Below are 13,454 nucleotides of genomic sequence, written 5' to 3'. Positions count from 1 at the left end.
AACTCAGGTTCCAAGAGTTTGGAAAGCAGATTAGTGGCTAAAAGATTAGTGGCCAAAAGATTAGCAGGCCATTGCTGCTGGGACAGCCTGGTGGTAGGGGGACTGATTCTGATAATGTTAAAGGCAGGGGAGTTTGAGAATGGGAATGATATGGTTTTGGCCTTGTGAGGTCTTGAATCTGAGGACTAGGATCAAAATAGAGTTGGAGGCTTTAAAGGTGAAGCATGGTGGGGGGATAGAAATAGGAGAGCTCAAAGTATAGGCCTTTGTGTTTCTGAAAGGAGAGCCTTGTGTCACACTCCAGTCTCTATATCTCTCGATCAGCTGTTCCAGGCCACAGGAAAGCCAAGGGTGGGGAAAGAGTACCCTTTCCCCAGCCCCCCACCACTTGGGACTTTGGACTCTTCAAGCCGATGTTTAGAAACCCTGATTATCCCAGCTTATGGGGATCAATCTCCTGTAGGTCATGGGGGCAGGAGGTGGGGAAGCTGGGTGTATTGAGTAGTGTGTGCACAAGTCCGTGAGCCTTGAACTTCTTTTCTTGTTGGAGAGGAAGGTAACTTACGATTCGTGGCTCAGGGGCAGATTCTACCGGCAGGACATGGCATTTGGAGGGAATAGGCAATTGACATTTGTATCACCCCTACCTAGAGTAACCCCTGCCCCCTACCCCCACCCTAGCTCTTGACTCTTTTCAATCCCTGAAACTAAGTCCATGTGCTAAGCAGCTTCCCTTGCCTCATATGACTACTCATGGAATTAGAGATATTTCTGTCCCTGCAGCTGCCAGGACCCCCACAATGGCAACAATAAAGTAATCTTCCTTTCTTGACTGTCCTTCCCATAGGGCCCAGGCCTGGGCTTTGTGGGCATAGAGAATGTAGAGACAGAATCTCCAAGCTCTGGGGATCCAGGACCCTGACCTTCTTCGCCTCCACTTAGAGCTGGCTGGTCTTTAGTATTTATCTATAGACACAGCCCTCAACCCTGCAATGAGGTGTCCATTCCTCAGAGGATGGCTATAGCTGTGGCTCAGAGGGCTGGGAAGGGCCTTCTCTAACTCCTGTTCCTCACCAAGGGCCCTGGACACCCTGTCCTATATTCCCTTTGCACAGTTAGTTGTGTCATACCCTGCCATTCCTGGCCAGTATGCACCCAGGGTCTTCATTTACTTGCTGTAACTCTCTCTTTCTCAGGGATTTCCAGACAGAGTTAGAAGCTCAGACTCTGCAGGGACCATAGTGGGATAGAAACTAATGCTAGACATACAGGAAAGAGTCATATACTTGCCAGTGTTGTTGTCTGTGGGGGAGGAGAAGAGTCAGAATGAATCTATTTTTGGTCTAGCTGTCAGCCCATTTTTGTCTTCAGACCCACACTTGAGGCTCCTTCTTCCCTTTTAGGTACTTAGCCCCTCTTTCAACTCAGGTCCATGGTCCTCCAAGTAGGAAGAAAGTATGTCTGCTTGGTCTCTAATTCATTATTATGGTTAAACTTAAGTCATTATCTCTTTCCCAGGAGTATGTGCATTTCTGGACTGAGATATAATTCACAGACAGTAAAATGCACAAATCTTAAGTGCAGCTCAATGAATTTTTACCTACTGTGGCAGGCTGAATAATGGCCCCTGAAGACATCAGGTCCTAATCCCTGGAACCTATGAATGTTATCTTATATGGCAAAAGGGACTTTGCAGATGTGATTAAATTAAGAATCTTGAAATGGGGAGATTATTCTAGATTATCCAGGTGGGCCCTAAATGTAATCTCTAGTCTCTTTATGAGAGAGAGGCGGAGGGAGATTTGACTAGAGAGACAGAAGGCAGTATGAGGACAGAAAGGAAATGCTACACTGCTGGCTTTGAAGATGGAAGAAGGGACTGTCAGCCAAGGAATGCAAGGACTACAGCTCTGGAAGGTGGAAAAGGCAAAGAAATGAATTCTCCCCCATAGTCTCTCATGGTCACAAGATGACAACTCGCAGTTCAGGCACGGCCCTGCTGACAGCTTGATTTTGGCCCATCAAAACTTAAGACTTCCGACCTCCAGAACTGTAAGAAAATAATAAAAGTGTATCATTTCAAGCCACTGAGTCTGTGGTAATTTTTTACCATAGGAAATACAGTGACATAGAAATCTAGGAAACTAATTCATCTGTGTATACACACATGTAACTACCACCCAGATCAAAATACAGAACATTTCCATCTCCCCAGAAAATTCCCTTGTGTCCCTTTCCACTTAGTAGTCCCTTGTATTAGTCCGTTTTGTGTTGCTATAACAGAAATACCTGAGACTGGGTAATTTATAAAGAACAGAGGTTTATTTGACTTACGATTCTGGGACAGCTGCATTTGGCACAGGCCTCAGGCTGCTTCTACTCATGGCGGAAAACGGCAGGCGGCTGGTGGGTACAAGCAGATCACATGGTGAGAGGAAGCAAGAGAGAGAGAGGGGGGAGGTGCCAGAGTCTTTTAAACAACTGGCTTTCATGGGAACTAATAGATCAAGAACTCACTCATTACGCCTGCCACCTAGGGAGAGCACTAATCCATTCATGAGGGATCCACCCACACGACTCAATCAGTTTCCAACACTGCCACATTGGGGATCAAATTTCCACATGAGGTTTGGAGGGGACACAATTGAAGCTCCAGTGAGTTTTGGGTGGATGTAATTCAATCCACTACATTCTGCCCCTGGTTCCCCCGAAACTCATGTCCTTTTCACATGCAAATACATTCATTTCATCCCCAAAGTTTCGTTTCAACTCAGAAGCCCAAAGTTCAAAGTCCCATCTGTGAAATCAATATAAGTTATCTACTTCCAAGATACAATGGTGGGACAGACATTGGGCATACATTCCTGTTCCAAAAGGGAGGAATAGGCCAGAAAAAAGGAGAAACAGACCCCAAACAAGTCTGAAACCCAGCAGGGCAGATATTATGTCTTTAAACTCCAAAATAATCTTCTTTGATTCCAAGTCCTGCATCCTGGGCACAATTGGGCATCTGAGCCCCCACAACCTTGGGCACCCTAACCCCCACAGCTCTGCTGGGTGCAGTCCAGTGTGCTGCACTGGTGCCTGTGGTTTTTCCAGGCCTGTGTTCCACTCTGGTAGCTCCATAGGTCTGGGGTCTCCATGGTGGTCCCACTGCCTTGGCTCTACTAGTCATTTCCCTGGGGGAGCTCTGTAGGGGCTCTGACCCCACTCTTCTGCTCGGCATTGCTCTAGTAGATGGCTTCTGCTGTGGCTCCACCCCTGTGGCAGGTCTCTGCCTGTGCCTCCAGGCTTTTCCATATATCCTCTGGAATCTGGGTGGAAGCTGCCACGCCTCCACTGCTCTCACATCCTGCCAGCCTGCTGACTTAACACAGCGTGGACACCACTGAGGTTTCAGGCTTCTACTGTCCAGAGCTGCTGCACAAACCACTCTTGGGGCCATTTGAGGCAGGACTGCTCTAGTCAGAGCAGTTGGGATGCAAGGAAAAGGTTCCTGAGGGCAGCTGCACCCCAGGTCTGTCCTCTGGGGCAACTCAGTCCTTCTAGGCCTCAGGGCCTGTGATGGGTGGGGCACCCTTCCAGACTTCTCAAATGCCTTTAGGGTGTTTTTACCATTGTGCTGGTTATTAGCATCTGGCTGCCTCATCACCAAACTAATGTCTTTAGCAAACACTTTATCCGGCTTCACTCTTGCGTTTTTCTCTGGCTCTCTGCTTCTCTACCACATGGCAAGGCTGCAAATTTTCCAAATCTTTATACTCTGCTTCCCTTTTAAATTCTGGCTTTACATCATGCCTTTTGTGCCATAACTCAGCGTAGACTGTTAGAAGTAACCATGCAGCTTCCTTAATGCTTTGCTGCTTGGAAATTTCTTCTGCCAAACATTCTGGTTCACAACTCTTAAGTCCCACCTTCCACTAAGTCCAAGGGCATGAACCCAATGCAGCCAAGTTCCTTGCTATGGTGTAGCAAGGGTTATCTTTTGTCCAATTCCCAGTAAGTTCCTCATTTCTATCTGAGACTTCATCATCTGCATGGTCTTCACTGTCTATGTTTCTATCAACATTCTGGTCACAACCATTTAACCAGTCTCTGAAATGTTTCAAACTTTCCCTCATCTTTTTGTCTTCTTCTAAGTCCTCCAAACTCCTCCAACCTTTTCCTAATACCCAGTTCCAAAGTGCATCCACATTTTCAGGTATCTGTATAGCAACACCACACTCCTGGTACCAATTTTCTGTACTAGTCCATTTTGTGTTGCTATAAGAGAAATACCTGATACTGGGTAATTTATAAAGAACAGAAGTTTATTTGGCTTATGATTCTGGGACAGCTGCATCTGGCATGGGCCTCAGCCTGCTTCTACTCATGGCAGAAAATGGCAGGCAGCCGGTGGTACAAGCAGATCACATGGTGAGAGGAAGCAAGGGGGGGAGGTGCCAGAGTCTTTTAAACAACCAGCTCTCATGGGAACTAATAGAGCAAGAACTCACTCAGTACTCCCCCCACCTAGGGAGAGCACTAATCCATTGATGAGGGATCCACCCCCATGACTCAATCAGTTTCCAATACTGCCACATTGGGGATCAAATTTCCACATGAGGTTTGGAGGGGACACAATTCAAGCTCCAGTGAGTTTTTTGGGGGACATAATTCAAGAAATGAATTCTCCCCCATAGTCTCTCATGGTCAGAAGATGACAACTTGCAGTTCAGGCATGGCCCTGCTGACACCTTGATTTGGCCCATTGAAACTTAAGATTTCTGACTTCCAGAACTGTAAGAAAATAATAAAAGTGTATCATTTCAAGCCACTAAGTCTGTGGTAATTTGTTACCATAGGAACTATGGTGACATAGGAATCTACGAAACTAATTCATCTGTGTATATACACATGTAACTACTACACAGATCAAGATATAGAACATTTCCATCTCCCCAGAAAATTCCCTTGTGCCCCTTTCCAGTTAGTAGTCCCTCAAAGAGAACTATCACTATTGTTCCTTGAACAGAGGTACTTGCATTTTACAAGGATGCAAGGGTAAGAAGGCAAAGGATCGCACCTGTAAATGTGCAGTTTATGGCCACTGTGAAAGATTGGTGGGAGACATATTTTCAGGTCCTTACCCACCCTCACTCTGCACACCCCAATGATGTTCCCACCCATGCCTTCCAGTTAGGAAGTGATGGTCATATCTCTGCGTGAGGAAGGGGTGGTATTTTATTCAGTAAAGGATTGTAGCAGACAGGATTGTTTTCCAACTCAATAGCTATCTCCCCCTTTTTCCTTGTGGGGCAGAATCCCCATTATTTGAAGGTATTTCCGCCCTCTTCCACAAGGTTCTGTGCTCCTCTAAGCAAGTCATGGTCATTTCATCCTCCTTGCCAGTGGTAGGTTTAATTACAGGCATGATCAAATTCCGGGGAAGTGTGCTGGGGAGATTCTGGGAAAGGTCTTCTGAATGATAAAAATAAACACACAGGAAGAGAGGCCTTTCTTTCCTACCATTGAATATTGCCACATTTCGATGCAATGCCTGAACTGCAACGACCACCTTGTGACCATGAGAGTTGCTAAACCACATGCTGAGGGTTGCAGGTCAGAAAGATGGAAAGAATCAGGGTTTTTAAAACGACGTTGTTGAACTGTTGAATTAGCCAGCTTCAAAGCTGCCCACTCCTGGACTTATATGCAAGATAATACACTTCCTTTTTTAAAAAAGTTGGCTGAGTTGACATTTTCTGTTACTGCAACTGAAATCATACCAACAGATTCAAGTGGGATGTGGATGAGGGCATTAGCTCAGTGAAGGAGGATGGAAAAGAGACAGCTGGATCAAATAGTAGAAACAGAGACTTCCTGCATTGTCCTAGGTGCTGGATAATGTGGCCCCTCCTCTGCTCTATGGTTGTTAACAGCCTTGCTGGAGATAAAGACAGACATTTAGAAAGGCAAAAAGGCCACACTACAGACAAGACATACGGACAGAGCTAACTTGGGTACGATCATATGGACTCAGTCACTTTCCCATGATTTTATTAGTAAGTCTGAATTATCCTGGGTTTCAGATTACTGCTCTTTTCCATCAGGTTTAAGTGACTGTCTCGTTCCACTTACTCTAAGCAAGTGATCTCATTTTTCCACTTCTTAAAGAGAACCCAAGCAATTGGGGTGAACCTCCCACACCCTCCAAATAACCTGTATTTTAATTCCGAATAACAATGCTGAGGATGCTAACTGCCAGACATCATGCTGGGTTCTCTACATGCATTGCCTCATTTTCTTCTCATGACAAGCTAGGTGCTGGTATTCTTCTTCTACATGTGAGGAAATGGATGTTCAGGAAGGCTTATTCACAGTCACATAGCTGGTAAATAATGGAGTCAGAGTTGAACCTTAGGTGTGTCTGATTCCAAAGTCTGCATTTTTTCTACTATATCACTTATCCTCCCTCCCTCATTTCTTTCCTTCCTTCCTTCCTCCCTTCTTTCCTCTTTTCTTTTCCTCCTAACTCATAGAAAGATATTAGAAACCATGTCTTTTCCCCTTTTCCTTCTTTAGGTGCTGAGGAAATGGTAAACATTGCAGAGACAGAAATGTCATTGAGACATTTATGAATACTAGATGTGAGGGGCCAGGAGAGGGAGGACTGGAAAAAACTGCAGGAGCAGGGGATCGAAGGGTATCAGCAATAATGGTATCCATACATCTCTGTCAGGAGAAAGAAGATAATAAACTTTTCCTGCATACTAAATTCCAGAGGTCAATGAGATCCCCAAGTGGATGTGTCCTATAGTAAACAACATATGCAGGGCTTAGATTATAGATGTGGGAACCACTGAATTCAACAAACTATAACTGAGTCATTCCTTCATTCAACATTTATTGAACACTTACTATGTGCAAGTTACCTGTTCTCTTAACTCTGAAGTGGAAGGCATTTTTTGGACAACGGGACATATAATTTGGAAAAAAATCCATAACACATGTTATCATAACTTTACTTGGAAGGCTGTGGGAAAGATAGAGGTAAAACCAGGTGCATGACCTCAAGGGGCTTTGGGAGTGAGGGTGAGAGGATCAGGAGGAGATGGACAAAAACACAAATGAGTGTAATTCTAGGCAACCTATGGCATGTGCCATAATCTCTGTAGAAATCAAATGTGGTCGGGCCGGCCTGTGGCTCACTCGGGAGAGTGCGGTGCTGATAACACCAAGGCCCCGGGTTCGGATCCCATATAGGGATGGCCGGTTGCTCACTGGGTGAGCATGGTGTTGAGAACACCAAGTCAAGGGTTAAGATCCCCTTACCGGTCATCTTTTAAAAAAAAAAAAAAAAGAAAGAAATCAAATGTGGTAAGTGTGAGAGAGGGAGAGATAAAACTTGATTAGAGAGAGATCTGTACTCTGGAGTCTTTTCATCAGTAGAACTATTAATAATCTCTAACTGACAGTTGAAATCATGAGAGTGGGTGTTCTGAGAGAGAGGGGGAGGAAGTGGGGCAGAAAGAGAGAGGTGGTGCAGAGGGAGGAGAGAGGGAAGAGAGGAGAGACGAGAAGGGAGGAGAGAAGAGGCTCCTTGGGGGAAGGCTCGCATTTGAGGAAGGGAGGACAAAAAGGAGCCAGGGAAGGAGTCAGAAGGAACATCCAGAGGAAGAGGAGAACCAGACTAATGCAAAGTCACAGCAACCAAAGTGAAGAAGAGTTTCACAGAAGAGAAAGAGAGCTCTGTTGTGCAGCGTTTCATTCCTATCATCCCGCGTGAGGAAAGTAGAAGCTAGGGCCTCAACTGGGGAATGTTGGGAGAGGTCTTTTCCCGAAGTAGCCACTGGGTGGCAGTGGTGGCAGCGGCAGCAGCTGCAGCTGTGCCCAGGGAGGAGCAGAAACCTAGCACAGCTAAGCCAGGTGAAACGTTGCAGAGGTTAACCAGCTTGCTTCTCTACTGTGGCGCTTACCCTTGGGTGTACACCAAGCCTCAAATCATACTTGTCCTCTGCTGAAGAGGCCAGGTTCATCCCCGGGAGCAAAGTAATAATAAAAAATACCATATAGATTTGCAGCTTTTTATGGTTTACAAAGCATTCCCACACCTATCAACCAATTCAATATTCAAAAAACCCTAAAAGGTTGGTATTATTATCCCCATTCACTGATGAGGAAATTAAGTTACAGAGGGGTGTCCAGGGTCACATAACTAAGTGGAAGAACAAGGGTTTGAACTCAAGTCCGTCTGGCTCCAGAAACCCAGGCCTTTTATGCAATGTCACGGTAGTCAGCTGTTGAGGACTCAGTTTATGACTGCTTCCTCCAGTCCTACCTTTCATCCCACCTGCTATGCTGCTACAGGGCAAGGATCTCCAGGTTTCCTCCAGCTTTCTGGGCCTTCCAAGAGATCTAGACTCTAGATTCTAGAGCCTCCCTTGCAGGCCTGCCTCCTCTCACTCCCATAATCCAGCTGGGTAACATTCTTGAGACCTGAGGATCAGGTTCAGAGTCCCCACTGCTTCCGAACTCCATTCAGTGTGGATTCTGCTCCAGCCTGCTCACCCCTCCCTAAGAGCACTGCCCACCTCATCCTCACAGTCCTCCAGACTGTGTTTGCTTCCTGTGCCTAACACATCAATACTTACAGAGTTGCAGTTAGCTCCAGGAGCCCCAGATCCAGAGCTGCTGTCAACTGGGTGTTCCCTGCCACTGGGCTCTCAAACATCTAGGCTTGCTCTCTGTGTCTTCACTGTATTCAGACCAGGGTTTCTGGGAGTGATTGGGAGAGATGAGGGGTGCTGTGTAGGAAAGGGTGGAGTCTGTAAGGGAAGTTTACTAGCTAGCTTCCTTAGGGAGGCGTGAACTGCCTCCTGGCCATCTCCTCTTACATGTATGATAGGTATCTCAAAATCTACAGGCTGAAAATGAGCTCCCTATCTTTCCCCAAATCTGCTCTTCTCACAGCCTCCCTATCTCTGTAAATAGTAACTATGTTCTTCCAGTTGCTCAGGTCAAAAATCTTGGAGTCATTCCTGACTCCTTTCTCTCACACCCCACATCAGTAAATCTTGTTGTCTCCACTTTCGAAATCTATACAGAATCTGACCACTTCTCACCACCTCCGTCATCCTTGTCCAAGCTACTATCATCTCTTGGCAATGGCCTCTTGACTGGTCTTCCCCCTGTGCCGCCCTATTCTCAACATAGAGCTGGCCAGAGAGCCTTCTAAAATGTAAATCAGATGATGACACCTCTCTCCTCTAAACCCTCAGTGGCTTCCAATTCACTGAAAGTAAGAGCCAAGGAGGCTCTATGATGGCCTCTAAGGACCTTCATGATTTGTCCCTGACAAACTCTCTGACCTCATATTCTATGTTTCCCCTTCCTCACAACACCTGGTCTTTATTCAAAAGTCACTCTAATATTGAAAACAGCAACCTTCTCTATTCCCCTTCCCTCCTTTAGTCTTCTCCGTAACAGTGATCACAATCTATATGTTTTACTTAATTTTATTATGTTGCCCCCCTCCGATAGTATGTAAGCATATTAGGGTGGGAGTTTTTGTGTTTTGTTCACTCCTAGTGAACTATCAGTGCCTAAAACCGAACCACACACATAGTAGGCTCCCAGTATATATTTTTTGGTCCTTTCCTAGATTGTGGCCAGTGGTTTAGAGAGACAACTAAGCATAGCAATTAAGTCATGGATGCTTGAGTCTGGCCCAAAAGCAAGTCCACCTGGATTCAAATCTTGACTCTACCACTAATTAGCAAAATACTTAAACTCCCTGTGCCTTAGTTTTCTCATTAGCAAAATAGTAACAACAACAGTACCTACTTCATAGAGAGCCTATGGGGTCACTAATAAGTATAAAGTACTTAGAACATTGCTTGGCACATAGTAAGTGCTATAAATTAGTATTTGGTATAATTGTATGCATATGAAGTTAAGATTTATGTCGTAGTTTAGATTTTTTAAAGTCTTTCAAGTGCCGGCCCGTGGCTCACTCGGGAGAGTGCGGTGCTGATAACACCAAGGCCATGGGTTTGGATCCTATATAGGGATGGCCGGTTTGCTCACTGGCTGAGCGTGGTGCTGACAACACCAAGCCAAGCGTTGACATCCCCTTGCTGGTCATCTTTAAAAAAAAAAAAAGTCTTTCAACATGTTGTCTTGCACTTCCCATGTTAAAATTCATTTCCCATGTTTCTGCTCACTTACACAGACTTGTAATGTTCCTGTAATTTAGTTATCCCCAGTGGCCAGGCTCTTCATCTGTAAACTTGGATGTTTCCTTGTGTACTCCCTCCTACAGTCATTTCGAAGCTGTTAATCAGTAATCTTGCTGGGTCCAGTTTCCCAATCTGTACCATGAGTGGGTTCGGCTGGATAATCTCAAAGGGCCTTTCTAGCTCTGACAATCTCCTGAGGTGGGAGGAGGGACAGGCCCCACCCTAACCCCGCCCCCTTGGATATGCCCTCTGGCTGCTGAAGGGAAGGGTGACAGAGTCATCCAGGCTCAGCTTCAAGGGGACCAGGTAGGAGATGTGCCAAGGTACTTGGGCAAGGGTAGGGATGGGGCTTCTGGACTGTAAGCAGGTGGGAGGAAGGTGTCAGAGGTAAATGTAGTATGGAGACACCGGGACCAGGGTGAAAGGGGAGGTGAAGGCAGCCTGGGGAGAGATGCCCTGCTTCATAGGGACACAATTATGATGACGAGTTAGGAGACAATTTGGGTCTGGGCATCTTCATACTTTGGAAAAGTGCTGGTGGGCTCCACCCTATTCAGCCAGCCAGGCTCTGAAGGACAGAGTCAGCTGCAGCATGAGAATAACCCAAACCTGCTGACCGCACTCCTGAGTGCCGGTGCCTGCTGCCCACCACACTCGGGGCTGGACCAGGGGAGCTCAGGTTGGAGCTGGGCTGGCTTGGGCTGCACCCGGATGCCCTCCACTCACTCTCCCTAGTGCTTCAACCATTGCTCTTTCCCTGTTCTCTGCTTTTTCGCCCCAGGTCAGGGCTGGGGGACCAGGGAAACCCAGACACCTCATTTATGCTCTTTCCACCTCTAGGGGGGCCATGGCCAGTGCAGAGTCCTCGCTGCTCAGATTCCTAGGCCCCCGCTCTGGTGCTGGCAGCAGTGAGGTGGAGCAGGACTGCTGGTTTGACGAGGAGTTCAAGTTCATCTTGCTACCTGTGAGCTATGCAGTTGTCTTTGTGCTGGGATTAGGCCTCAATGCCCTGACCCTCTGGCTCTTCCTCTTTCGCCTCCGACCCTGGGATGCAACGGCCACCTACATGTTCCACTTGGCATTGTCAGACACCTTGTATGTGCTGTCATTGCCCACCCTCATCTACTATTATGCAGCCCGCAACCACTGGCCCTTTGGCACTGGGCTCTGCAAGTTCATCCGCTTTCTCTTCTATTGGAACCTCTACTGCAGTGTCCTTTTCCTCACCTGCATCAGTGTGCACCGCTACCTGGGCATCTGCCACCCTCTGCGGGCACTACACTGGGGCCGCCCTCGTCTGGCCGGCCTTCTCTGCCTGGCAGTTTGGTTGGTTGTAGCTGGCTGCCTTGTGCCCAACCTGTTTTTTGTCACAACTAGCACGAAGGAGGCCACCATCGTGTGTCATGACACCACTCAGTCTGAGAAGTTTGACCACTATGTGCACTTCAGCTCGGCAGTCATGGGGCTGCTGTTTGGTGTGCCCTGCCTGGTCATTCTAGTCTGCTATGGGCTCATGGCCCAGCGCCTGTATCGGCCCTTGCCAGGGGCTGCCCAGTCATCTTCTCGTCTCCGTTCCCTCCGCACCATTGCTGCAGTGCTGACTGTCTTCACTGTGTGCTTTGTGCCTTTCCACATCACCCGCACCATTTATTACCTGGCAAGGCTGTTGGAAGCTGACTGCCAGGTTCTGAACATTGTCAACATGGTCTACAAAGTGACTCGGCCCCTGGCCAGCGCCAACAGCTGCCTGGATCCTGTGCTCTATCTGCTCACTGGGGACAAGTATCGACGTCAGCTTCGGCAGCTCTGCTTTAGTGGTGGGCCCCAGCCCTCTACAGCTGCCTCCTCCCTGGCGCTGGTGTCCCTGCCTGAGGATAGCAGCTGCAGGTGGGCAGCCACCCCCCAGGACATTGGCTGCCCTACCCCTAGGGCAAGTAGATTGTAACTCTGGAAGTTGGGAAGTGAGAGAAAAGAGGGTGAGTGCAGGGCAGAGATGTGAGAACCCAATAGTGATACCTGATAAGGCACTTCCTTCTCTTTCCCAGGCTCTGGAGAGAAGCCCTCAACCTGAGGGCTGGGGGGAGGCAGAGAAATCATGTGTGACCCCATTGCTCATAAACCCTTCCCTTGCCCGCTCCTCTTTAGCCAAAGGCAGTAGCAGTCACTCCTCTGCCTCTACTTCTTTCTCTGTGTTTATGGCCCTTCCTGGGGCCATTGGTCCTGTTTCTTGATCCTATAAGGCTTCCTGGAGATCTTCCCTAGTCCTCTTTCCCCATCCCATTTCCCCTCATCCTCCTATAGCATATGTTTCTCCAGCCAGACGAGAGCATTCAACTTAAGATGTGGAGAAGGTGGGGTAATCTCAGGATCGGCCTGACTTATCTGATGGTGATAGCCAGAATCAGGAAGTGGGGCACTGGCATATAACAGATACCAAAGATGTGCCATATGTGGCACCCACAACCACTTCCTGGTTCCCCCTTGAAGACAGGATAGTCTTGCCTACCAAGGTGCTGAAATAGAGTGCTAACTCAGGGAGCCTGCGTGCCACATGCAGCTGGAGGCCTGGCACTGTTGAATTGGTGTGCATCCATTAGTTAGAGTCTTTTTATGGGATGGGAACCCTGAGGAGCCTCAGGGGGCAGGGCCCAAGCGGATAGCAGCCTTTGGAACAGGAATGGGACTTGATCTCCTTTATGATATTTGCTGAGAACACATTTGACAGCTTGCCTGTACTTAATGAAAGGAACAGTGGATTGCTCGGACTGAGAGGGAGGAGCTCTTCTGTCTATGGCTGTAGGTTCTGGCACTGAGGGGTAGAGCAGGTTTGTACAGAGGATGGGGTGGTGACAGGAATTGACGCCCAGAACTGGATCTTCACTTGCCTCTCCCCTTTCTCTGGCTGCTGCCCCAGATAAATGATAAATCTGTGGGCCGACCCTGTGGCTCACTTGGGAAAGTGCGGCGCTGGGAGCGCACTGGCGCTCCCGCTGCGGGTTCAGATCCTATATAGGGATGGCCGACCAGCCAAGGGTTGGTTGCGATCCCCCTATCGGTCACAAAAAAAAAAAAAAAAGATAAATCTGTTACAGCTCTTTCAGATCAGGCTTTAGGACTTTGAGGCCACGGTGGGACACTGGGACTAGGATAGTTCCCCCCGGTTTTTCACCCATTCATTCCTCCCCTCCTTCAATACCATCTTTTTTTTTTTTTTTTTTTTTTTTTTTTTTTTTT

General features: G+C 47.5%; 1 protein-coding gene across 1 annotated transcript; it reads left to right on the top strand.

Annotated features, from left to right (window-relative positions):
- The first annotated feature begins 10,895 nt into the window (after window positions 1-10,895).
- P2RY4 (pyrimidinergic receptor P2Y, G-protein coupled, 4) lies at window positions 10,896-12,550 on the top strand. Its single transcript, XM_008580337.1, has one exon. The coding sequence runs from the start codon at window positions 11,068-11,070 to the stop codon at window positions 12,163-12,165; it is 1,098 nt and encodes a 365-aa protein (XP_008578559.1). The 5' UTR covers window positions 10,896-11,067; the 3' UTR covers window positions 12,166-12,550.
- The last annotated feature ends 904 nt before the right edge of the window (window positions 12,551-13,454 follow it).

The sequence above is a fragment of the Galeopterus variegatus genome, unplaced genomic scaffold (assembly GCF_000696425.1).
Source record: "Galeopterus variegatus unplaced genomic scaffold, G_variegatus-3.0.2 Scaffold2068, whole genome shotgun sequence".
In the NCBI taxonomy this organism is placed as follows: domain Eukaryota; kingdom Metazoa; phylum Chordata; class Mammalia; order Dermoptera; family Cynocephalidae; genus Galeopterus; species Galeopterus variegatus.
Note: the sequence above shows the minus strand (reverse complement) of the source record. Positions and strands in the feature narration are given on the sequence as shown.

What these genes read in the sequence shown, in the direction of transcription:
- P2RY4 (XM_008580337.1), top strand. Translation starts at nt 11,068, where the DNA reads ATGGCCAGTGCAGAGTCCTCGCTGCTCAGATTCCTAGGCCCCCGCTCT.